Source organism: Rhinolophus sinicus, chromosome 13, assembly GCF_057876585.1.
Source record: "Rhinolophus sinicus isolate RSI-liver-muscle chromosome 13, RSI-T2T, whole genome shotgun sequence".
Lineage (NCBI taxonomy): Eukaryota > Metazoa > Chordata > Mammalia > Chiroptera > Rhinolophidae > Rhinolophus > Rhinolophus sinicus.
In genome coordinates this window covers 21,988,925-22,016,205 of record NC_142513.1, presented here as the reverse complement: position 1 = coordinate 22,016,205, position 27,281 = coordinate 21,988,925, and the positions used below count along the sequence as shown (strand labels likewise).

General features: G+C 47.3%; 1 protein-coding gene across 2 annotated transcripts in view; it reads right to left on the bottom strand.

The window, feature by feature from the left end:
• Nucleotides 1–27,281, bottom strand: part of NOL4L (nucleolar protein 4 like) — a 126,192-nt gene that overhangs the window by 37,794 nt on the left and 61,117 nt on the right. For both annotated transcript variants that reach the window (XM_019748480.3, XM_019748479.3), the window contains exon 4: nt 24,526–24,635. In XM_019748480.3, coding sequence (XP_019604039.1) covers nt 24,526–24,635 — 110 coding nt within the window. The remainder of the gene's footprint in view (nt 1–24,525; nt 24,636–27,281) is intronic.

The window sequence follows — 27,281 nt, the reverse complement described above, 5'->3', positions numbered from 1 at the left end:
AGGAACTCTCGGCGCCCCGGGGCCTTCGGGAGGCCCTCGACCCCCGCGCGTCTCCAGGTTCCGCGGGGACACGGTCCTCGCTGGGCGGGGCTGCTGGCCACCCTCGCGGTCGGAGCGAGACTCGAGTCTGGGAAAGCCAGGCACGTGGCCGACTTTCTGCTAGCCCCCTACCACAACCTCAGGGCCCCCCCTTTTCTTGATCAAGTTCAAGCTCGGGCTCCTCCGCGCGCTGCCCACCCGCTGCCCCATCCCCTCCCTTCCCCTCCCCCTCCTTCTATTCCGCACCACCTCGCCTCTTCACTCTTCCTTTGTCTCTTTCCCACCACTTAGTTTACACCCACCTCCGTACCCCTCCTTCCCCCAGGCGGGCGCCTAACAGTCCAGGCTGGGCTCACCTGACCGACCCAAACATTTCAGCTATACCGAGCGCCTGCCGCCCGCTCGCTCCCGGCTCCCTTCGGTGGGTCATTGTGCCCCTCTGGACCACGCCGTGCGGGCTCCTTAAGGCGCGCGAGCTACAGTTGTAAAGTAATAGGATAATATCAATACAGCTCTATCCCAGCCAGACCTGGGCGCGCACTGTCTGCGGAGACACAGCATCGCCGGAGGGGTAAGACCCACTCGGATCAGAGACGCCGTTCTCGGCGCAGACAGACTTCGTCGTCCTGGGGTGCTGGAGAAGGCAGCCTGGGGCGTCGCGGGGTGAGGGTGTGGCCCCTGGACCTACCGGCAACCTCACATTCAGCCTGAAACAACACGCTCGTCCCCAAACAGCAGAATTAGAGCCCGACAGATAAGATGGGTCAGGGGGCAGATGCCGCCCTCCCCAAACTCACACCCTCTGTTCTAACAGATCAGCCTTCAGAAAAAGCTTGTGCTGTGACAGGAATGGGGGAGCTCCTCTCGTGAGGAAATGGCCAAAAAACAAAACAAAACCTAACAACGATTCCACCTCCAGTTTCCCCTGCTCGCATCGGAAGAGGCAAGGCAATTTCTACTGACTTGACGCTACAACTCATTCACAGTGGAACCAGCAAAGAAAGAGAAAACGAGACAGCCACCGCGATTGTTAGCAATTTTGAAACAGACTGCCTTTAACCCTCCAACTTTTTTTCTGTAAAAAGCCTTTTTCTTTCTTCCACTGAAAGCTTTGCATTGTGAACAACCCGAGATAAACAAGGCTCCCTCTACAGGTGCGAGTTGGAAGTACAACACCACAGATTCAGAGCGAAGTATATTCACCCATTAGAAAAATGAAAAGATGACAACACATCAAATTAATGGCACACAGACTTTTTCGGCACATGCTGAAGATTTTACTGTCAATATACAACTCACACTTTCTTTTTACAAGAGGCTCTAAGCATGTTATTCATTAGCACCTTTTGTCCCTGAAATCAAATGTGTTTTCAAACCAATTTACTCTTCCCAGTTTTCCCTGTGAGGTCTTTACTTTGCATCCTCTGGGGTGGGGGACAGTTTGGAGGCTTCATTATCTAAAAGTCGACACATGTTGCCTAATAATGACTTTTAGAATTAGTGTCCACAACTCCTCAGTTCATCCAGGGAGATGTGGACGTTTCCAACACGGGAACTGTCCTTCCTCACGCTGAAAGGAGATAATTCTGGCCTAGGATTTCCCATCTCTTCCCACCACATTTCTAGAGACCTTTGACTTCTCCTGGCCGGAGTCACTATTTCACAGCGGTACTGGACATCTGGGCTTGAAATATAAAGCCAAATCCAACTGAAGTTCAAAGGTGGAATTGAACCCAGATAACCCACTTCTTTTCTGACTAATAAAAGAGATAGTACCGCCCAAGAGGTCAGAGCAGTGATTTTCTCTAAGCATGAAATGTGAACTCATTTACCATCCCTGAGATAAAACACTCCCAGCCCCGCTCCACCCACAGAAAGCAGTTGGGAGCCCTGGAGAACCTGGCTGTTGAGCAGCACCGGGAATTAGGCAAGTTTTATGTGTGCTGAAGCCTGCAGAAATCTCCTGCAGGAGCTGCCACTCCTTGAGTAACCTTGTGTAGGTTGCTTTCAGTGTCTTTTTGCCTGTGGACAACTCCCTTGATCCTTAAAGTGGCCACAGCACAGGTCCTAACAAGGAATGGCATAACCTAGTTTTTTTTACCACAAATTCTCCCAATGATGTGTCCCCGTCTGGTGGGAGATCATGGCAGAGAAAGCAGCTCCCATCTGCTTAAGGGGGCAGTTCTACCTTCATGTCCCTTCCAGGCTCTGCAAACCGTGGGTGCTTTTGTAAGTGAACAATTGGCCGGGCATTTGCTCAGTGGTGTTTCTTAAGCAGCAACCCCTCCAAGCAGCTTCCTGTATGAAATGAGACTCCTTCACATGTGGGGACCTAGCCATGGGAACCAGGGAGTTATTAGGAATAACAGGATCTTAGTGTGACCAGAGCAGATGCTGTTCAAGCATCTCAAAGCATTTAAAAACCCATTTATCCCTACAAATTACTTATTAATGATAGAAGGGAACATGTACCTGCACAATGGAGAGATCTGGTAGACATGCCCCTAACCAAGTGATCAAATGCAGCAAAGTGGGGCCACCTGACACAATGTGCTCACTTCCTGAAGGGATGCAACAAGAGGACCCGGCATCACCTATGTCGTGTTCTCCCCCCAAATGCTTAACCTGGCTCTGGTCATAACCTGGCTCTGTCCTGAACTCTTCAAAAGAGCCACTGTCATTAATTTGACTGTTGTAAATCATGAGACTATAGAGAAATAACTAAATGCAAAGTTTGAATCTTGGTTGGATCCTGGGTGAAGAGGCAGGGGATGGGGTAGTGGGGTGGAGGGGAGACAGGGGTTAAGGGTGGAGACAAGTGTGGGCCCTGAGCTGATTGGTCAGGGAAGGCCCCTCCCAAGAGTAAATCAACCTGTGCCCTGACCCTGGAATGGCACAAGTTAACAGCTGGCTGAAGAGGGGTGGGCTGAGGGTGGGGGGCACAGTGCCAGGCAGAGGGAACAGTTGGTGAAAGGCCCTCAGGTAGGAAGAGGCATGGCATATTTGACGAATAGAAAGGTGACCAATGTGGCTAGAGCTCAATGGGCCATGGGGAGAGAGAGGAGATGAGGATGACAGGGCATGTAGGGCTAAGCATGCAGAGCCTTGTACACCAATGTGAGGTGTGTGGATTTTATTTTAAGAGTGAGGAAATAATGCAGTCTGAATTACGTTTTTAGATGACAGGAGATGAGATTATAAGAACGCAACAGTGGCAACAGGGAGGGAGACCAGTAAGGAGGTCCAGCCAAGAGTCTAGAAACAGTCTAGCCAAATGGGACTGGTTCAAATTCTGGCTCTGACACTAGAAAAGTGACCTTGGTGGTAAACCTCTCTAAGCCTCAGTTTCCTCATCTACAAAGTGGAAAATAAGATAGTGTGTTTAATGGAGTATTTGACACCAAAATGTCCCCTTTGAAATTAGAAACTGTGGTAGCCAGCCTCCAAGAGGACCCGCGATGATCCTCATCTGGCGTCACACTCTAGTCCCTTGTCATCATGAACAGCACTGTGGAAGCAATGGAATATTGTGGAAATGAAGGTGTATGACTTCTGACATTCGTTCATAAAATACAGCTTGACATTTTCCCCGGAGGGAGTACTTGGTAAATGGTCGTTTTTATCATCATCACCAGGATTCTAAATTTTCACAGTGATGGTCATATCCCTCTCCACAAATGTTGTACCAGTTTCCTCAGCCACCAGCAATAGCTGGTAGTTTTCATTTCACTACACACTTGTCAGCACTTAGTATGAGCTGTCTCTTTTATCTTTGCCAATCTGAAAGGTGAAAAATGGCATCTCTTATTTTCTTTTGTCCCTCTTCATTTGGGAATGTGAGCATATACGTATTTATGTGTATCATATGTTTATTGGTCACTTGTATTTCTTATTTTTCAGAACAACCCATTCATATTCTTTGTCCATTTCTCTATTTAGCTTGGTGGGGGATTTTATTGCTTGTTTGTTTTTTGTAAGAAGTCTTTGGAAATGAAGGAAATTAATCTTTTCTCACATATTTTACAAATTATGGCTTCCTTTTGTTGTCTTTTTATTTTATGATGGGATTTTTTTTTGCCATATGGAAATTTTATATCATTCCATTAATTTTTTTACCTCTGGGACTTTAGGGTTTTATTTAGGTCAAAACAAAAGTTTTTTTTCCACTCTAAGATTATAAAAAAAATTCACTCACATTTTCTTCTAGAACATTTATAGCTTCATTACAATTAAATCTTTATTCCATCTGTAATTTATCTCCATGTAAGTAGTAAGGTGAAGACCTAGTCTTTTTTGTTTGGGTTTTTTTAATGGCTATCCAAGTTGTCCTAGTACCATCTTTTAAATACCTCATGTTTATCCACTGATTGGAAATGCCATCTAATTTGTACACTAAGTTCCCATTATTTTTGGAATTGTATATTCTATTGATCTGTCTATTCCTATCCCAATATTACAGTTCTAGATATATTTTAATATCCGGTAGGGCGAGCACACACCTCTACCGCCATGAACTGTCCCTGCCCGCAGCATAATAAAGACAATGAAAGCCATGCCACAGCGAAGAGGTGCCCTACGCGTAGCACAGTCACGGAGAAAGGAGAGATGTTTCTGTCTGAGGAGCTGGGGAAGGAGAAGGGTCCCTGGAAGAGGAGACATCTACTCTGAACCAAAGAAAGCAGGAGGAATGTGACAGGTGGCAGGGCAGCCCAGCAGGAAGAGGACAGAGGCACCAAGGGCTTCCCAGTTGCCTAAATTCAAAATATTATAGTTGATCTGCGGGTTGGGTCATAGCTCAGCTTATCCATTTGTTATTCACATTCGCCAATGTTTGTACAGGTGGCTACAACCTCATAGTCAATTTGATACCTTTGCTGAAATCTAGGAGACGCTGTCCAATACTGTTTCTTCATTCCTTCTCTATTTTGATAATTTCCCATGATGAATATAACTAAAGAGCCTGACTTGTTGAAATATACTTACCTAACAGCCACAACAAAGGTCAAAATTACAGTTTCATCAATCTTTTCAGAAATGTGTTGCTTTAAAATGTTATCGATTAATCTCTGTTCATGTCACACTCCTACTCCAAAACCTTCAATGGCTCCTCGTTACTGGCAGAATCAAATTATAGCTCTCTGGTTTCGAGGCCTTCCATAGCCCTGCTGGCCGTATATCTTTCTGTTCCAAACTGTGAACTCTGGTTCAGACAGACTCACCATCTTCTGCACCGCACCCCCCCCCATCGCCCATGTGTGACCCCTTCCATGCCCTCATCATGCATGCTTTCAGGCACATGTTCTTTTGTTCTTTCCACAAATACATACAGACCTGCTATCACACACTAGGTACCATAAGTATGGGTGACACAGCAATGGACAATACAGACAGATCTGCCCACTTGGAGCCGGCAGGTCAGCAGAAAAGAGAGATGAAACAAATGACCACAGAGTTTCTGGTCATAGAATGTATGTTCAGTTTGTACTTGACATCTACTCTGCTAGAAAGGAAGTACCCAGCATTTGAGAAGAACATAGTGGATCCTGGAGGGATCCACTGAGGAGGTGACATTTAACTTTGGCATTGAAGGATGTATGGGCATCCACTAGGTGGAAAGATGCTTTCGGTAGTCGGCAAAGACACCCTCCACCCCTGGCAAATCTAGGCCCCCTGAACTCAGAGTGCCAATCTCACAGACCACCCAGCTGGCTCTGGTGGCAGGTCTCTGTTAGTCTTCTGTCACCTAATATACTTGAGGTACTTCCCGTTTCCTGCGTTATACCTCATCTTCCCCAAAAGGAAGTGAGCTCACAGGGGCTGGGACAGGCTCTCAGATGACACTCCCAGCAACATCCTGCACATAGTAGGGACTCATCACTGCACCACTCAGGACCCCGTCCTGCCCACTGCCCAGCACAGCCCTGAGGTCTGTGACAGAGCTCTGAATTAAGCACGCTGTCCTCAACATTGGCCACACTTTGTAATTGCCACAGAGTGTGCACCTACGTGTTCTCTCTTCCTTCCTAGCACATTCGGAGAGGCTCAGCCAAAAAAGCCAAGGCTGGCCACAACCCAGCACTTCCACTCCTAGGTGTGCACACAACAAAAATGAGTACCCATGGTCCATAAAGAACACATCAAGAATGGTCATAGCAGCACTATTCACAGTAGCCCCAAGTGTCCATCAACAGAGAATGGATAATTGTGGCACATCTACACTGTGGAACAGTCCTCGGCAATAGAAAGGCACCAACACTACTACATGGTGACTCTCACAAACTTATGTGTGTAAGCAGAAGAGCCCATGCTGTATGATTCTCTTTATATCGACTTTGAGAACAGGCAAAACTAATCTATGCTATTAGAGGTCAGGATAGGGGTCACCTTGGCTGGAGGGTAGTGAACTGGAAGGAGCGCAAAGGGTTTTTAGGGTACTGATAATGTTCTGTGTGGGGTTTTTTTTTAGATTTTATTTTATTTTACTTATTTTTTAATTAAAATTTATTGGGGTGAAAATGTTCTGTTTCTTGCTCTGAGAACTGGATTCAGTTTGTAAAAATTTACTGAGCTGTCCACTTAACTATACGTGTTTTTTTCTGTATACATGTCATACTTCAATAAAAGTTTGAAGAAAAGGGAAAAAAGTCGAGGCCAGTTACAAAGGCTGAGCAGCTTAGAACTTGGTGTATTCAATTATTGCGACCCACTCTAGACTGGGAATCTGCAGTGGGTGGTAGTACGTTACCTTATTTAATCAGCCAAATAACAAGGTTGATAGTAACTGCCATTTTAAACATGAAGAGTAGGAGCTCATTGAGGGAGATTAAAGGACTCATCCAGTCACCCAATGGTGAGGAAACAGGTGCTCAGAGACCAGGGGACATGCCCACAGTCAAGCCCTAGAAACTAGTGGCCGGGCTGGGTTTCAACCAGTGTGTTGGTCTCCATGGCGTGTGGTGGGCCCTGCTAAGGTGGGACCACTGAGTGGGACAACGTGGAGCTGTGCCTTACCAACCTCCAGCGGAGCAGAAGTAGGAAGCCATCAGCGTGAGTTCGCACCCATGGTGCAGCCAGAGGTTCCCATGGGGCTGAGAACTAGAAGTGGGCTGGGGCTGCTCTGCTCAAGGCATTCAGCCTCTGGCGGGACCCCAAGGCTTCTCCATGCAACGCCTGAGGGAGACGGTTCTCCGAAGGACCCTGGGCCAAAACTCTAGCTGGCTGCTCAGCAAGTGATGAGGTGACAGGTGAGGGCCCCCCTGCAGGCTGTAAGATGCTAACTTACCTTGCTTCAAGGACGACACACTGGGAAATGGGAGCTGGCTACCAAGAGAAAGGGGTAGGCAGCACCTCCCATTTCAGCCCGAAATCCCACAATGACAGAGCCCGCAGGTGGGCTATGTGTGGGTAACGGCCAAGGGTTCTGGCGCCAGGGCTACTGCACAAAGACCTTTCTAGAGTCATGTGTTTGGTGGTCAGCATCTAGGGTAGGGGGCAGAGCAGAGGAGCACGTGACTGGGGATGTGCTTTGTTTGCATTCAGGCCTTTCCTCAGTGTGACCTCAGGCAGGTGACTTAACCTCTCCAAGCCTTGGTTTTCTCATCTCTAAAATGGGGGAACAACAACAGGGCTTTGTTTCTGAAGGCTGCCATGAGGCTTAAATGCAGTGATGCCTGCAGGGGGCTGAACTGGTGCCCGGCGCAGAGCAGCTGCCCAAACCTTCGTTATGCCTGATGATGGTGGTGTGAAAAATAAGTAATTAATATTCAGGCATCAGTTAACAAACATTTATTGAGCCCCAACTATGTACTGGGGCCCGACCCAGATGCAGGGACTGTGGTGGTAGGATAAGCAGACCCGGGCCTGCCGCCATGAGGCTGATGGTGCTGGTGTGTGTGGCTGGGCCTTGGCCTGTCCCTACCCTCACAAGCACACACCCCCTTTTTCTTCTCCTTCCCCTTCTCTTGGGAAATAACAGTATTAATTTTAGAGGGAATAGGACTCTTCTTCTCACTAACTCTATGGCTTTGGACAAGTTAGTTAAGTTCTCTGACACGGAGCCTCAGTTTCCCCCAGTTCTCTGTGAGGGACCTGTCATACAGAAGGCCTTCAACAACTGTTCCTGCTCTTCTCTTTGCCTTCCTCTCCTCTCTTCTTTCTTCTGGCTTCCCCTCTCTTTCCTTCCCTTACTATTCTTTTCCCCTGCCCAAACCTTGGTATCGTAACACCCAAAAGCATTGTCAAGCTCAGCTGATAGCACCCAGGCCACGGCAGATGCTATGAACTAACTTACCCAATACCTAAACTCAACATTTTCTCCCTTTCCTTTCTCAACGACAGAGGGTGGGGAAATGCAATTCTTTCTTTCTCAGCCTCCCTTGCAGCTGGAGTGGCCATGTGACCTAGTTCTGGCCAATGAAATGTCAACAAAAGTCTATTGGCAACTTTCTGGGAAAGCTTTTGCTTTGCTGGACTAAGATTACACCACCCCTTCCCATCTTCCTCTCACTTGAATGTGGACAAGATGGTTGGAGCACTAGCAGCCAACTTGCAACCATGAGGAAAAAAAAATCAACAAAATCACAGAGACCAACCCAACACTGCAGACATTAGCACCAACAGCAGCTCCCTCTCTCTCTTGTTTTAGGAGTAAAAAAACTTCATATTTTGCTATACAGTCAGCTAGGTTTTTGTACTTTTAGTCAAAAGCCTCCCTGACTGATTCACAGGGCTCCGTTTGTGGATGGACTGGACAGCAAAGACCCCTGCTCCCAGGTGGCCTTTTCTCTAGAGTTTTGACCACTCAAACAGACTATGGAAGGGGGCTGTGTACCTTTTGTGCACATGGTGGTGCCTGAGGGAAGACAAGAGCTTGCTTTTATTACCTACGGACTCTGCTGGCGGGAAAGGTGTCCAGGCTACTGCACAGGTGTGCCCAGGTACTCTCGGAGCCACAGCAGTGTTCCAGTTAAAGAGCATCTTCTGTTTCTGTCCTATCTTTTCTTTAGGCACTTGGCGCCATTCTAAACATCTGAGCCATAAAACAATCATGGGCCCAGCAAGGCCTGGGGTCTGTTACTCATTCCTATAGAGGAGGAAACTGCAGGGGAGAGAGCCTGAGGCCAGGCTGTTTGTGGCCATGCTGGGCAGAGCCCTCTCTCTACTGTCTTCACTACCCCAGCCTAGAGCTCAGGGCTACCCAGGCCGTTACTGGGGCACTGCAGAAAGGTGGAGAGGAGCTGCCTGGAAGTGGGAAGGGCAGGCGGGCAGAGCTCTGGGCCCCTTTCCCAGCTTTGCCAGTGACATGCCCGCCTGCTGCTGACCCTTGACACACTGGACTTCCTCCCCAGCAGCGTTTCCTTGAAGAAAGGGGTTCCTCTGTCAAAAAGCAAAATTTGAAAACTGCTGAAATCTGGCCCAAACCTGCCATTCCGCTAACAGGGAAGCTACAGCATGGAGAAATGAAAGTTAGACGGCTGGTCAGAGGCAAGGCCACACCTAAAACCAGTCACTGGACTCTCTCTTGGGTGCTCATGTCCACTTGCCATCACCCTCAGTTAAATGCCTGCCCTCTCTCCTCTGGCAAAGGCTTCACATTGCACATAACACACTGTATCCAGCTGGCAGGCCTGAGAGCTGTCCTCTGCTGACTGCTCAGACTTATCCCAAGCGAATCTCCCCCTCACTCCCTATTTCCTAGACCCCTTGTTGTTCCCACCCCAGGGCCTTTGCACTCGCTGCTTTCTCCACCTGGAAAGTCCTTTCCCCTTCACTGCTACACTTCTTATCATTCAGGTCTGGGCTTGATGCCACCTCTTCAAAGAGGCCTTCTCACCCAGAGTCATAGTCTATCAACTGACCCTGTTTTAATTCTCTGCCCCAAACTTCTCACGTTTGTGTGTTTTTTTCTGATTGACTTGTTTATCATCTCTACAGCCTGTGCGCTTCCTGAGAGCGGGTTTCTTATCTGTCTCATTCACCGCTGAATCCTCAGTGCTCAGAACAGTGTCCAGGACATAGAAAGAACTTAAATGATTTTTAAATGAATAAAGGAGGAAATTTTTTGAAAATGATACAAACACAGGGTCACAGGGAGGGCAGCGATCTGGTGGGCTGTGAGCAGAAGCTGTGGGCCTCTGTCTCCTCTGTCTGAGTGGAGGTGGGGGAGCTACCAGCCCACTGAGGGTCCACGCCCAGTCTCCTTGAGCAAAAACAACACTGTGCCATTCTACCCTCAAAAAAAAAAAAAAAAAAGGCCTCAGGCTCGTTAATGAGGTAAACACAATCATAACCAGGAAAAATCTTGGCTGTGCTTCTTCAAGTCCACCCAAAGCCATTATCTCTAATTGATCTCCAGACATCAGCTGCTGAAGCGTCTGAAACCCTCCTGCATCCTCCAGGTCTGGTTACAAAGCCTCAGCTCACCCACCCACCCACCGAGTGGGGTCAGGTCTCCTGCAACAGCTCTTTGCTGCGGTGCTGGGACCTGTCTGGGCCCCACATGAGAAGAAGCCATCAGGCTGGCAAGAGTGAGGCTGGGTCAAGAACCTGGGTAAAAGCCACAACCAATAAATGCTCAGTTGCCAGGGGCCAAGGCTGTATTTCAGAGCCCTAAGTGGAAGGTTCGACAAAAGCCACCAGGGTCTCCCCCTCAAAAAAATGTGACTTTTTAGGAGGGCTGGAGAAAGCACCCTGCCCAAAATATCCCACTTGCTCTAGATGAAAGACACATTCTGAAAAACAACAACAAAAATCCAACAGGACTTCACCAGGAGACACCAAGGTCCCTCCGGGTCTCAGGCTGGGCTCAGAGTTGGAGGGGGGCGGGGCACGAGGTCAGCGACCATCTGGATGTTTGGAGACACCCCTTCCTGGCTCAGTCTGGGAGAGACAGAGAGACGCTCCCTTTCCTGTTGGATCTCTCTTATCCTTAGAGACAGAGCAGGGTGTCAACTACCCAAGGTGAGTCGCAGGGGCGTCTACAGTGAGAGATCTGAGAAGACTGTGCTATTGCCTCCCATTTATGGAGGCCCAGGTAGCAGCTCCTGACCTTGCTCCCGGCTTTTCCCTTGACACAGATAAAGTATCCCCAGGCCAGCCCTGCATGCAGGATTCTGCTCATGGCACCAGGCAGCTCTCCTGCACCAGTAAATTATGGGCACTGTGCGCATCCCCCCCCTGCCCCCCCATAATGAATTTGAAAGGCCACATCAGCATCCTTGCATGTAGGGGGGGTGGATGTCCGCAGCCTGAAAGGGGACTGAGCCTTTAGGAGCTGATGGGGACAATGAGCTGTTTAGATTTGGAGTATCTACTAACTCTATCAGGCAACTGGCTTTTGAGACAGGATGTAGGTTGTTTTCTGCTGCTTTCCCACACAGCTTCAGGGAAACAGGAGGAAAGAAGAGACGCAGACCTCTCTGAACCCAGGCTGCCCTGGCGAAACAGCCATAATGTTCATTTTCTTGGAGTGTTTGGAAGCTGCAGCAAGTTTCCAGAAAGCACCCGAGGACTCTCAATAATATAAATTGATCACTAAAACAGTGCTCCATAACAAAGATGTTTGACAATGGGTTTTATGTCTCCAGTGTCTTCTCACAATAGAGGTTTCCAAGAAAACGTTCCCTCTCAAGTTAAGAAATGCCCTATCTTGCTTGACACCATCTTTAGGAGGATAGGAGTGCTGGCCTGTAAATGTTTATTGCCCCCCGATTCCAACACTGAGATCGTGATGCCCCTGGATCACAGTGCACCCCTGTTTCTTGCATGAACAGAAAAGCCTACGGTAGGGCCAGCCTGGTGGCTCAGGCGGTTGGAGCTCCGTGCTCCTAACTCCAAAGGCTGCTGGTTCGATTCCCACATGGGCCAGTGGGCTCTCAACCACAAGGTCGCCAGTTCAACTCCTCGAGTCCCACAAGGGATGGTGGGCAGCGCCCTCTGCAACTAAGATTGAACAGGCACCTTGAGCTGAGCTGCCTCCCGGATGGCTCAGTTGGTTGGAGCGTGTCCTCTCAACCACAAGTTCGACTCCCACAAGGGATGGTGGGCCCTGCAACTAGCAATGGCAACTGGACCTGGAGCTGAGCTGCACCCTCCACAACAACTAAGATTGAAAAGACAACAACTTGACTTGGAAAAACATCCTGGAAGTACACCCTGTTCCCTAATAAAAGTCCTGTTCCCCTTCCCCAATAAAATCTTGAAGAAAAAAAAAAGAAAGAAAAGCCTGCAGTAGAAGTGTCTTAGCTTAGTGTTTACGTGGTCAGATCAGTGGTGCCTCTGTCGTATTTTTCCCCCACCAAAAAGAGGATGCAAAAATTTTTAGGCATTGAACAATTTTTTTCCAAATAACTATTTTTTCAAGCCAGGAAAACTTTCAAAAAAGAAGGACAACAAAGGGGAAACCATTCCTACTAAATATCAAAACATATTAGTCTTAATACTTAAAACAGTGTGGAGCTGGTACCTGAATAGACAAAAACACCAATATACTCAACAGAAATAGATTCTGTTTCAGACGGAAATTTAGTAAATTATAAAGGTGGCATCTCAAATCAGTGGGAAGAAAATAGATTCTTTAATAAACGATGCTGACACAAGAGGGTAAAGCAGGATCTGTATCTCAGAATACACCAGGATAAGCTCCAAATGGATCAAAGATTGACTATGAAAACATATATTTTGTGCTCTGTCAGCTGAGAGGGTCTAAAAGAAAGGACTGCCCAGTAGCAATAAGCACACCTAGCACCCAGATCTTGGTTTTTAATATGACTCCAATTTAAGGAATCAGATCTCCTTGGAGATACAGCTGATTCCAAGATTGGGGCAAGGAATACATAAGATGAGCCTGGAGCATCTTGTAGTGCCAGAAAGTAAAGAAACACTAAAACAAAATGAAATGAAATCCTACAAAAAAAACGAACATCGATGGGGTATTGTCAAAATAGCACAGGATCCAAGTGAAAGAACTCCCAATGGCCAAAGCGGAAACACTTTCAGCAAAAAAATGAATAAAGCAGTACTGAATTATAACCCCAAATAAAAAGCCATATAAATAAATGATTGAATAAATTTATAAATGAGGAAGGAAAGACAAATCTCTAAATAATGTACGTGGCTACCTCTCCCTCAAAGAGAGAAAGCATAAACCCCACTCCTTAGGAGTGGGCTACCTACAGTGACTTCCTTCCAAAGTGTACATTATGGGGGGTGGGGGCGGGAGAGTAACTTGATCGTGATGAAACGTGACAAACATTATCTCAGTCAGGTATGGCCAAGGCCAACACCAACAGTTATGAATCATGTTGACAGTATGTACCCTTGACATGAGGTGGTACAAACAGCACTCTGTCTGTGGCCTTCCTCCTAATAACCCATGACCCCAGTTTTATATATTGATAATAACATCAGACAAATCCCAAAATTCTACAAAATATCTGACCAGTACTCTTCAAAACTGTCAAGGTCATCAAAAACAAGGAAAGACTGGGAAATGGTCACAGCCAAGAGGAGCCTAAGGAGACATGACAACTAAATTGCCCAAGTTTAGTTGGAACCCAGATAGAATTGCTGAACAGGAAACTGACATTAGGTGAAAACTAAGAAAATCTAAATAACCTATGGACTTTAGTTAACAATAATGTATCAATATTGGTTCATTATTTGTAACACATGTATCATACTGATGTAAGATGCTAACGGGGAAAACTGCAGGGTGGGTGCATAATGTGGGAATTCTGTACTATCCTCTCAATTTTTCTGTAAACCTAAAACTGTTCTAAAAAGTCTATTAAGGGCCGGCCCGGTGGCTCAGGCAGTTAGAGCTCCATGCTCCTAACTCCGAAGGCTGCTGGTTCGATTCCTACATGGGCCAGTGGGTTCTCAACCACAAGGTTGCCGGTTCAACTCCTCAAGTCCTGCAAGGGATGGTGGGCTCCGCCCCCTGCACCTCAGATTGAACACGGCACCTTGAGCTGAGCTGCGGCTGAGCTCCCGGATGGCTCAGTTGGTTGGAGCCCGTCCTCTCAACCACAAGGTTGCCGGTTCCACTCCCACAAGGGATGGTGGGCAGCGCCCCCTGCAACTGACAACAGCAACTAGACTTGGAGTTGAGCTGTGCCCTCCACAACTAAGACTGAAAGGACAACTTGAAGCTGAACGGCACCCTCCACAACTAAGATTTAAAGGACAACAACCTGACTTGGAAAAAAGGCCTGGAAGTACACACTGTTCCCCAATAAAGTCCTGTTCCCCTTCCCCAATAAAATCTTGAAAAAGAAAAAAGTCTATTAAGAAAATGAGGGCAGCCGGATGGCTCTCAGTTGGTTAGAGTGCGAGCCCTGAACAACAGGGCTGCCGGTTCAATTCCCACATGGGCCAGTGAACTGCACCCTCCACAACTAGATTGAAGACAATGAGCTGCCATTGAGCTTCCAGAGGACAGGTGGATGGCTCAGGTGCTTAGAGCACAAGCTCTCAATAACAAGGTTGCTGGTTCAATTCCCACATGGGATGGTGGGCTGTACCCCCTGCAACTAAAGTTGAAAACGGCGACTGGACTTGGAGCTGGACTTGGAGCTGGACTTGGAGCTGAGCTGTGCCCTCCACAACTAGATTAAAGGACAACTACTCAGACCTGATGGACCCTGGAGAAACACACTGTCCCCCAATATTCCCCAATAAAATTTATATATATATAAAAAAAAAGAGGGCCGGCCCGGTGGCTCAGGCGGTTAGAGCTCCGTGCTCCTAACTCCGAAGGCTGCCGGTTCGATTCCCACATGGGCCAGTGGGCTCTCAACCACAAGGTTGCCAGTTCAATTCCTCGAGTCCCGCAAGGGATGGTGGGCTCTGCCCCCTGCAACTAAGATTGAACACGGCACCTTGAGCTGAGCTGCCTCCCGGATGGCTCAGTTGGTTGGAGCGCGGGCTCTCAACCACAAGGTTGCCAGTTCAATTCCTCGACTCCCGCAAGGGATGGTGGGCAGCGCCCCCTGCAACTAAAATTGAACACGGCACCTTGAGCTGAGCTGCCGCTGAGCTCCCGGATGGCTCAGTTGGTTGGAGCCTGTCCTCTCAACCACATGGTTGCCGGTTCGACTCCCGCAAGGGATGGTGGGCTGTGCCCCCTGCAACTAGCAACGGCAACTGGACCTGGAGCTGAGCTGCGCCCTCCACAACTAAGACTGAAAGAACAACAACTTGAAGCTGAACAGAACCCCCCACAACTAAGATTGAAAGGACAACAATTTGACCATTGTTCCCCAATAAAATCCTGTTCCCCTTCCCCAATAAAAAAAAAGAAAAAAAAAAAAAAAGAAAATGAAAACATGAAAGTCCTAAAAGAAAGCATGCAGGTAAAGTGGAGATAGTCTTTTTAAGATTCAAATACAGAAGCCATTAAAGAAAAAAAATTGATAAATTTGAGTACATAAAAATAAAAATGACAAAACACACATACCATAAAGCAGGATCAAAAGATAGATTGCTAAGGTTGGGAGTGGGGGTGTGGGGAGAGGCAATGGCCAACTCCAGGAATCCAAAGAAAGGAAATGTAATCACAGTATGCTAATTGGCTCAGGTATGAATAATATATACACAGTCACAATAATATAAATAATGATAGTGATTTATCTACATAGAGAGGTATAGATATACTGAAGGCTGGAGGAAGGAGAAATAATACGCGTGTTTATGAGAAGGTATAAGAGGGTAAATACTGACCTACTATAGCAAGAAATTAAACAACAATAAACAAAACTGAAAAATCAAGAACTAGCAGTATGAGCATGTTATTTAGAAACAGGAGGAAAAATACCAGAAGAGACAGCTGAAAGATAAGAAAAAGAGGCTGTCTCTGGAGAGTAGAAATTGAAGAGGGGAGTTGGGTCAGAGTCTTATGTTTTTCTATATGATTTTAAAAATATGTATTCTATTGACAAAAATAAATACAAATAAACAAAAAAGATAAAGGGACACCTGGGAAGCTGTTTCTGAGGGCAAGCCACCCTGGGGTTATGGGGGAGGGTCTGAGGGGTACAGGGCAGAACCTGAGAGCAGCTACCATATCTGCACATCTTCTCACAGTAGAAATGCTCCAAGGATCATTCTTTGCCTGGAGAAATCCAAACAGCAGCCTTGGTCAAGGTCAGTGTTTCCGTTGCCTTTTGTTTTTCTTGCCGCAGCACAAACCTTCCACAGTGCCAGCGATTTACTAAGCTAGGAAAAGGTTTGGGCAATAGCTTCTCAGATCTTAAATGGGGCCAGTGACATTTCAGGCCTTTCTTGGGCTCTCATGGAGGCAAGCTGGGCCCCTGCAACTCAGCTACTTAACAAGTAGCAGGTGGGCTGATCCCAGAGGCCTGCTGAGGGTGTCTGAAAAGAGGGAGGTGAGAGATGGAGCCAGAGAAGGCAGCCAGCAGAGAAGCAGGAAGGCCAGAAGTTGGGAAGAAGGGGAGGAGGCTGTGAACTGGGAGAGTGGCCCCGTAAGGAGAGGACAGGAGGGACTCGGCAGCTAAGGCAGCAGACCCCACATTCTCACAAATTCCACAGGGTCCATCCCAGGCACGTTTCTAGAGAGCAAACACAGATGCTCAAAGTTGGAAGACACTGGTCTAGAGAAGTGACTACAGGAAGACAGTAGCAAAAACTGCAAATGATGAAGAAACTGAAGATGGGTCAGATGCCGAGGGCTGCGAAAGAAAGATGCGGCCTCACAGGGTGACGACAGCGGTGCTCTTTGTGTTCAACAGGACCAACCAACCTCCTCAGCCTCCTCCCGGCGCAGAACTCCAAGGTTAAGAGGCTCTGAAATCTTCCTGGGAGACTGTACCTTTCACAACATAAAATATCTCTCTGTGCCTTACTTAATGCTTTTTTCTTTGCCTTAAAATTGTACTTATTTGACATTAATAGCACGGCCCTCTCTTTTATTTTCATCTTCTTTTTTTGTCATTAAAAAAATAATGTCTTTCATAAACACCAAATAGATTTTGCCATTAAAAAAAACCCCATCTGAGTGTTTTTGACTCTTTGTAGTGAAATTTAACCCATTTATATTTATTGTGATTTATTGGTATTTGGTCTTGTTCCTGTTAGCTGACTTATATAGCTCTCTTTTGGTTGTTTCTTCTTTTATTTCCCCCATTTAATTACTCTTGCTGGGCTGATAAAGCTTTCTTTATTTCTTTTGTTTTTTTTAGTGGTGTAGAAGTTCTACATTCTATTTCTATTCCATGGAGATTACTCATTAATTTTAAAGAAACACATTAGAACCTCTAATCCTTAAGAGACCATCAAAGGTTTATACACACTGAGCCAGAGCAGGGAACATGCAAAGTTTCCATTGTGCTATTTCTCCCCTGAGCTCACACCTCCCTGGACTACAGGGTGGCCTGAGGAAGGGGAAGGAGGAAACCATCATTACTATCAAGCTCTGAAATCCAGGTGTCAGAGTTAGCACTCTGATAAGGTGGCTCTCCATAGGTAAGAGTCTTATGAGTCAGGCATTGTTTACGTTCGTGACAGGCTCTCACCGTAAAACCCATTTGCTGTGTTTCTTCTTTGGGTCTGCCCATTTTCTTGGGGTCCTTCTGAGCAGAAGGGCGGCTAAGAGTATTCATGAGAAAAGAAAGCCACAAAGAGGGGTAAGGACTCAGAGGGAGAAGGAACAGAACCTTGCTTTAATCCCTCCCTGCCCCACAACCTGGTCCAAAAGATACTGAGGAAAAAAAGTCAATGTCGTTAGCCAAAAAATGGAAACAACCCAAATGTCTGTCAATGGACAAATGGATAAACACAATGTAGTCTATTGTACAATGGAATATTATTCAGCCATGAAAAGGAATGCAGTTCTGTCACATGCTACATCACAGATGAATCTTGGAAACATTAAGTGAAATAAGTCAGACAGAGAAGGACAAATATTATATGATTCCACTTATATGAGGTACCTAGATACCAGGGGCTGGGAAAGCGGGGAATGGTATTATTGCTTAATGGTTGCAGTTTCTGTTTGGGGTGATGAAAAACTTTTGGAAACAGATGGTGGCAATGGTTGTGCAACATTGTGAATGTACTTAATGCCACTGAATTGTATATTTAAAATGGTTAAAATGTCTAATTTGATGTTACATATATTTTACTACAAATGAAAATAAAGTGAATGTGTAGAGCTTTTCAGAGCAGGCTTGTTTCCTTCTCCACGTAGGGAGATGGGAGCCTGAGTTCCTGCCCTCAACCGTGCTCATTTCCTGTCCAAATCCTTGCCTACCTCCCCAAGGCTAACCGAGGAAAGGGCTGCCTCATGGCCTCACTTCCAAGAAAGGCCCATGAGCTATCTCCTCCTCCTCCTCTTTCTTCTTCCTCCTCCTCTTTTCTTCCTCTCCTTCCCCAAATTTCCCCTGGCCTTTCCTCAGCCCAGGTCCTCCTAGAGCTGTTACATCTCAGCTTCCCTCACTTGGGCCCTCTTTGCTTTCTCGAATCTCATTTAAAAATCAGTGTGTATCCCCTGAACCACGTGGCAGGTTCCCGGCCCCTTCTTGTTTCTGTTTTCTGCCCTGGGTTATAATTCATGACTGCTTGTCCCTTCTACCAAGAAACGCCCCTTGAGAGCAACCACACTTCGTCCTCTTTCTGGCCCTGGTCTCTTGTACAAGGTCATTCCCTGTGTCTATTAAACAAAAGTTGCATAATAATATTACTGTCAATAGCAGCAGAGATCATTGAAACTTTCTCCATGTTTGTAATGTGCCTGGCACTGTGCTCAGCACTGAGCTTGCTTTGTGTCTTTTTAACTCTTGCAATTATTCGATCAGGTAGGTGTATTATTATTACTCTCAAGTAACTGTTGACAAAAAAGAAGCAGACAGGGGAAGCAATTTGCCCGAAGTCACACAGCTGGTGGTAGTGGAATTGGTCATGTCAGCCTGACTCCAGGGTCTTGGACTTAGGTGGGTGGGCTGGCATCCTGGCTGGGAACAGCGCTGCTCCACACTGGGCTGCAGAAAAGTCGGAGGGCCAATATTTTGGAGACTCTGGGGCCCATGGACAGGGTCTACTGACCCTGCAGGCCCTACCTGTGTGTCAGGGGGAAGGGAAGTCCTGCCCCTCCTCCCCCACCCTCCAGGACCTAAGGAAACACTGGTCTAGGAGCACAGGCAAAGGAGAGGGAGGCAGAGGTTAATGGAAGCAAGTAAGAGCCTCCATCACACGGGCTTAAACAATGGAGCCTCGCACCACTTCACACGCTGCTGGGAGAACCATTAAAACCATTAGTGGGACATTAGCACTGCTCCAAGAACTGGAGAGAGGGGAGGCGGAGGGAGGTGCTGACAGCCCTCCTGCCCCAGGATGGAGTTGTTGGTGGGGGCAGGGGGGTGGGTGGGAACCAAAAGAGCCGAGCCAGAAAGTCGCTGAGCCTCCCAGGGTCTCAGCCTCCGCCTCTATAACATGAAAGTATGTGTCAGGAAAGGAACACAGATGATTTGTCTCTCTCCTTCAGGATCTGGATCTGATTTCCACCATGGGGTCTTGGTTCAAACCCTGGATCTCAGGAACCATCAGGAGATCAGGATAACGTCACCCATAATGTGGGTATCAAATTACACATGTGCCGCTGCAGATAACAGGGCCTTCACAGAGTAGGGGCAAGCTCCCCAACCCAACCCCAGTCCCCTGCCAAACACTTCTGCCAGTATTTCCTCAGGCATCCCATATTTAAGGCAGTACCAGTTCCCAGGCCAAACAAAGCAGCTCTGCCAGCATCTCCGCCAAGGACGGTTTCCCTCCACTAGCGCCGTGGGCGATACCACAGGCGGCACACCCGCTCCAGGTCCTAAAGAGCACACATCCTCATCCAGCACACGTGCAGAGAAGCAGGGCTTGGGGCCCCGGCAGGTGCACAGGTTCCGGGTGGAAGAGATCGGGGCGTCAGTTCACATTAGTGGTCCCTGTGACCTTGAGCAAACACTGACTCTTTTTGAGCCTCAGCTATGGCATCTATCAAATGAGGATAACAATGTGACCCTGCAGAGTTGTGAGGACAGGGGGTAAAGTGTATAAGGAGCTGGACACAGAACAGGTGCCCCCAAAATGACCCACCTGCCTGAAACAGCACCCACCCTGCGTGCTCCCTGTCCTTCCTCTGTCCCTCCTCTCAGCTCTTCCTACAGACCCCAGTGTTGATTTCAGTTTTCCTTGTCTCTTTCACTGAACTATGAGAGCTCGAAGAGCAGAGACTTGGCTCTGTTCACCACTGTCTCCTTGGCACCTGGCTCAGGTGCACAATGAAAGGATGGAAGGATGGATGGATGGATGGATGGATGGATGGATGAATGGATGGATGGATGGATGGCTGGATATAGGCGAAGGAATAAGTGAATGACAGGAAAATCATATAACCAGCTTATTTGGTAGGTGGAAACATCAAGGCTCCATGGCAAAGAGACTCCAAATTATATGGAAAATAGCATGAGGAAAACAAAGGTATTCAACGGTCTGCAAAGGTGGACACCAAAATATTCAGCGATCTGAGTGGTGGAATGATGGTGATTTTTATCACCGTGCTTTTGCTTTTTGGCTACTGATTTTTCTACTGAGGGCATATGCTACTGGTGTAATTAAATTTTTAAAAGTATGAAAGAAAACTAAGAGACAAAAAACAAAACCAGTGGCCGCATGAGAAAGAGACCCAGCACTCTTCTTGCTGCATCCTACACTCAGCCCTGAAAGGGGTTTTGAAAAATAAGCAGCTAGGTTGGCACTGACTGGCAGCCTCTGGTCCTTAAGCGAGGGGCTGCCCCCCTCCCTGGGACCTCATCTTATGAGAGCATGCTCCACGTCAGTCCTTCCTACCCTGCCCCTACAAGAAAATGTATTCATCATCTGAATGGGATTTCAGTTTTATATCTTTATGAGAGTTTTCCCAAGAAGAAAAAAAGATTTTATCAGGCTATGTGTATTTTCAGCTCAGTGTGGCCACTACCATGCGAGTTCCTGGGATCTGTGTCTTAGCATGGAGGTCCTGGGAGGGTGAAGTCTGAACCCCAAATGTCTTACACATTGAGGACACCATAAATATTTGCCACATTGAATAAGACATCAAGAAGAATCTTTTTTCTTTGTGTTAATATTGCTATTGAATTTTCATATTACCTAATACTCTCATGGAGAAGGACCCATCTCCCAGCATATTAACCTGACATGACTGGACAACAAGCAACGTGATTCTGTCCATTTCACAAGTAAACCCCGTCACCTGTTCATTATCTGCTCAAAGCAAAGTGAGGGGAAACATTTTACTTGCCATACTGTTTGTCTCTGGGATATCTATTGCTGGGGGAAAAAATGAACTATTAGGATTTTTCTCACCCACATTTTTTTTTTTTTCAGCTCCAAGTCAAGTAGTTGTTTCAATTTAGTTGTGGAGGGTGTGGCTCACAGTGGCCCATGTGGGGACTGAACCAGCAAACTTGTTGTTAAGAGCACTGCACTCTAACCAACTGAGCTAACCAGCCACCTCTCACCCAGAGTTTTTAAATGTAAAACTTTGTTCAGCATTAATAAAATATCATTAATCCTGGTTCCTGGTGACTGTAGATTAGGTCTATTTTCCATGTAGCCTGTGTGAGTGATTTGCAAACACTACAGGTGTCCTCTACATCCCGTGGTCAGAGTGATGAGCAAGGAATGAACCCACTTTTGGAGGCTGGTCATGGGACGTGGGGTTGGACAGCAGCAGAGCCAGGCCCATGGCTGCCTTTGGATAGGGGGCCAACCGCCCACCCCAAAGGGAGCCCTGCTCTGACTCTGCTACAGGAAAGAAGCTACTAATTTAAGTCTACGTATTTTTAGTTCCAACTCAAGCTGAAGAATGAAAGACTTCTGGGTCCTTGGCCCTTCCTTGCTGCTGCAGATAAATAATCTGGTGAGATATGTGATTTTCTGTTTCGCCACGTGCCCAGCTGTAATAGGAGTAACGGTGCTGCCTGCGAGGCTGAGGCCTTGAGAACTCATTGCTGTGTGTGGAGTGCTGGAGACTGACAGATGAAAGGCCCTGGGCACAGGGTAGGATGCTGCTTCTCCTGCCACGTGTGCAAGGAGCATCTGCATCTTTGATCTCCTGCAGCACACAGGAGAAAGTCGGCTGCTTTCAGAGGGCCCCCATCTGGGAAACTACCAGTGACAGCAAGGGAGACACAGTCAACTCCACTGTAAGCAGAGGCCACCCCAGTGTCAGCCCCAGCTGGACTCTCAGAGCACCCTCAGGACAAAAGCCTTCCCACAATCCTCCCTTCCGTTGGGAGTAGCCTGAACTTCACTGGGGCAATTTATCCATCTCGCTTCATGAACTTCATTTTATTCACAGATTATCAATCAAGGGCCTAACACTGTCCTTTCCCCTTTGTCTTCAGCAGTAGAACTCTGCACAGGTTCTGCACCAGCCGCACCAGCATCTCAAATTCCCACAGGCACTATCTTCCCTTGAGCCACAGGGCCCTTGCACAAGCTGTTCCCTCAGCCTGGAGTTCTGTTCCCTTCAGACCTTGATCTCAGCTCAAGCATCCCTTTTTGAGGCAAACCTTCCCTACCCTCTGCCTCCATTCATCCCACCCTCATCTAAGGACTCACAGCACCACGTGTCCCACTGCATGGCACTTGTCACAGCTGTATTGTAATGGCTAATTAATCTTTCCCTCAATTGTTTGTGGCTACTTGCTAGGAGCTGGGCATTTGTGTGTGATTTTTTTTGTCAGTGTCTGTCTCCCCCTAGACCCTGAGAAGAACCAGGAATGGTGCTGTCACTGCTCGGCCCCAGCTCACAGAGTAGGGCTCCATAAATACTTGCTGAATGGTCGAATCCTGCTAATGCATCTAGCCAACAGTCTTAATCTCCCCCAGACAGTAAGAATTTGTATAACCGAATGAAATGTAACAGGATCCACTAATGAGGGCTCACACGTGGGCTACACTGACCACTACTGGTTCTGGTGGTGGTCTGGGCCCTGCGCCATTTTGTAGGAAATAAAGAGCCATGGGGCTTTACTCCCGGCTGTCCAAGTGGCTCTGTGCTTCACGCCTCATGGTGGCAGGATAAAAATGGTGATAAGAATGCGTGAGAAGCCGGTGCCTGTGACAGTGTGGATGGTTATAGTAAAAGAAAGGCCACGGGTCCTCTCCAGCGGTAGTCAGAGGAATTCTCATGCTGAATCTGCCCCATGGTGTGTATGACTTAATCTCTATCACCAACCTTACTGCTGACATTCCTACACAGAAACAACTTGGCCACGCTGAGAACGAAACTCCAACACCATTTTCCCCATTGACATTATCTCTGATTATGTGAAGTTTCTTAGGGACACAACCATCACAGAACAGATACTCTCAGGTGAGATGCGGGAGACAAAGAGACGAAAACAGCTCTACTACTCAGAGCAGCGTTTATTTCACTCAGCCTTTAGGGCTGCGCATGGTGGGTATGCCATTCCCCCTCCGTAGGGGAGTGCCAACTCGGTATGTTCAAGCCAACCAGCTCAAATCCTCAAACTGGGTGCCACAGCCCCAGATGCTACCTGAACACATCCTGCTGCATCACCTTGGAGCTGGCCATGGAGCCATCCACCCTCCCTACCCCCATGACAACACAAGCGCAGGTTGTCAAGGAGACCAGCAATGAGAGAAACAGCATGCATTCAGGGCTAGAAATCAGACTTTCAATGAAAGAACCCATTCCCCTGGTCAGGCCACAAAGATATGGTGAGTTCAGATGTCACACCAGATGAGGACACTTGAAGCTGGAGGTGCGAGATTATTACCGTGGTTTTAGGCAGTGGCGGAGGAAGGGAGTGAAACTCATTTGTCCTCCTTTGAAAGACAGTCAGGCTACTTGCTTTGCAAAGGCCTAGAAGGTGGACTGTGGGGAGGCAGGCAAGAGTGGTTTTCTTTTAATAGCCCGTTTCCACGGTGCCTGACAACGCTTGGCAATCCACTCTGGGGAGTCTTGGACAGCCAGGGGCCTTATCTTACTCGGGCCACCCGCCAAAGCCCATCCTCCTGGCCTGTCTGGGCCCCCAGAGTGACAGAGGCCACAGGCTGGAGGCCAGGACCCCCCTCTTTCATCTCCCTGGGGAAAGGAGGTGAGTGACGTAGCAGACAAAGGGCAGAACAGAGAGAGAACCACCCAGGAGCCAAGGTCTGCAGCTCTTACTGTCCCCCTCCCATCCTTGCCCTTGGGGAAAGTTTTGTGAAGCTTGAGCTCCCTGGGTTTCACTGAAGACCCGGCAAGTCTGTCTGCCCAGCAGACCCTCTAACTAGGAACACATTCTTTCCCTCCCCTCTCAGCTTGGACTGCACAACCCAGATAACGAGATAAGGGCCTCTTTGATTTCCAGTGTGTTTACACAGGCTGTGGCCCCACATCTTGGAAAGGATCAACCACAAGCAGGCAGGTTAGGACGCCTCCAGGTGGGGTGAAGGGGCCAGACGTCTTACCTGCTCCTGGGAATTCATCACCCGCAACTTCATCTGCTTCAGGTACGTGGAGGTGAGGGGCATGTTGTAATCGATAATCCCGGAGACCAGAGGAGAGGCAGGCTCGTTTTCTGGCAGAAAGAACCAAAGGAACCTTTTAGTCTGTGCTGTGGGCCACCAGCGCTGCAGCACACCCTGTCACCCACACGGAGAACTCAACACAGAGCCAAAGGTCGCAAACTGGGGGTTCGCCCACCATACCTGGCCCGTAGGTGTGGGCCGCATGGAGCTGCAGATACTTTTCATTTAGGTGCCAGTGTTTTGTGTGTGTTTTTCATTAAAAAAATGTTCAATTACAGTTGACATTCGATACTATATTAGTTTCAGGTGTACAGCATAGTGGTTAGACAGTTATATAATTTATGAAGTGATCCTCCGATAAGTCTAGTACCCACCCAGGTGCTAGAGTTTAATAAGAGAGTTCACATTTAAAAAAATGAGGGGTATTTGGCTAGACAAATGGAAGGTCTGGCCACACAGGGGCTGTATTCCCACATGACAAACCACCACTGCCTTTCAAGACAGGTTGCGAGCTCTCCATTTTGCCACAGGCCCCACCATTCCCTATGGTATTTTACACTTTCACTCAGTTCTGATACTTGCTAGGCCCTTAAAGGCATTTATGTTCCCAACCCTGAGCTAAGCCTGCTCTCTTCCTGGTGCACACATGCCACCACCACCCCACCTCTCACCCCCATGTCATCCCCCCAAAAGCACCATCACTACCATATGGTTCACAGCTCTGGGCCAGGCCTCCATTACCACCCTCCCCCTCCAAATTCTGGTTCCTCCTTAATCACACAGAACATTGTTCCTCCCATTTATTGCTTTGTTGTCCTGAAGATCAAAGTAACTTATGTTCTTTTTGTAGAGCATGTGCAAAGTGTGGAAAGATGTAAAGAAAATTTAAAAAAACCCATAATTGCACTAAGCAGCTTGGCATATGCTTCTGTTTATTTTTTCCCTGTGATTTCTCCTTTATGTCCTTGATATCATAATGAACACAGAAAATTATAGTCTGCTTTACAAATTTTTTTTTGCTTAACGTTTTGTCATAGGCATTTCCCCCACCATCAAAAATCTTGTTTTCCTTTACAAATATGATTTTTATAGCTGTGTCCTATTTTAGCAGTTTACTTAAGTCATTCCCTTATGATTGGCTATCTATGTTGTTTCCTATTGGAGGCTGTTATAAACAACACTGTAAGGAACATCTCTGAGCATGGATATTGGCTCAAATTTGTGATCATTTCCTTTTTAGAACAGATTCCAAGAAATGGAATTCGTGAGTCAAAGGGTAGGGATATTTGGTAACTCTTGAAATCCCTAGTAAAGCTGCCTTCTACAAAAGCTGCTGCCATGGACACTGCCCAGCCATCGGTTCTGCATCTTAGGGGCCACTGTAGGTGGCACACAGGACAGACGAAAATGGTACAGGAATAAGGAAGACGGGGAGCATGATTAAAAGGGAGACTGTCACCTCTCTCCCCAGTCCAATTTCCCCTTCAGATGTCTCCTGTTATGACCAAGCTTGAAACCCTGAAGTCACCTGTTGGGACCTGTCACACTGAGTGATGGCTCATTTTAATCTCCTGACCCTGCTTCTCCCTCTGCCTGGGGAAATAGTCTTGGTTACTTGTTCTCGGACTTCCTCCTCCTTCTCCCTCCAAGGCTCCAGGCCTTTGATTCAAAGTTCCCCCTAGTGCCTGGTTCTGTTCATGGGCTGGGACTTGAGTATGTAAGCAGGACTAGCTGAAGCCTGCCCTCCACCGTCACCACCGTACCCAAAAGATAGGCTGAAGGCGAAGTGAGCGACAGGGCCAAGGTAGAGGAATGCAGAGGATATGCAAGGTGATTTGCTAAACCTGCTGCTTCAGAGCTGGAGCCCAAGCCAGAAAGGCCCCTGCAACCTTGAAAACACTATTCTGAGTGAAAAGATGCCAGACACAAAAGGATAAATACTGTGTGATTCCACTTATATGGAATATCTAGAAGAGACATATTCATAGAAACTGAAAGAATAGAATAGATGAGGGACAAGGGTGGGGGGATGGGAAGTTACTGCTTCATGGGGACACACTTTCAGTTTGGGGTGATGAAAAGGTTTTGGAAATAGTGGTGATGGTTGCTCAACAGAGTGAATATAACTAACGCCACTGAATTGTACACATAAGAATTAATAACATAGCAAGTTTTACATCATAAATATTTTACCATAACAAGGAAAAAAGAACTCTGCAAACAAAGGGGAAAAAACTACCCAAAGGGGAGAAGGGACGTGCCTACTTGGCAAGGATAGAAATAGCCCTGCAGGAAACAGGGTCCACGTAGACTGGGCCTGGGAACTAGGGGTGCTGTTTGGAGGTGATATACATGTCTGGTGACTGCACGGCTTAATTAACATTTCTTACATTGTATACAAATTCAGAACTTTGTTTAGCTTTCTAAAGCTATGTTGTCAAACAGAAATTTTGTGTTCTTTGAGGAACATTCTTGTTCTTTGAGGAAGAAGTAAATGTCACTACTACAATGTCTCAGAAACTGGCTTAAAATGGACCAAACTTTTTCTTTTTTTTTTTCCAGACAATTCCTCTTGGTTCGATGGCAGAGGGGTTCTCTGAGACAAATGAACACTGGCCCCTGTGGCACAGACGCCTGGTGCTGAGGGGAAACTAAACTGTGTTTTTGGGTCCTCGTGACCTCTTCTCCTTGCTGTC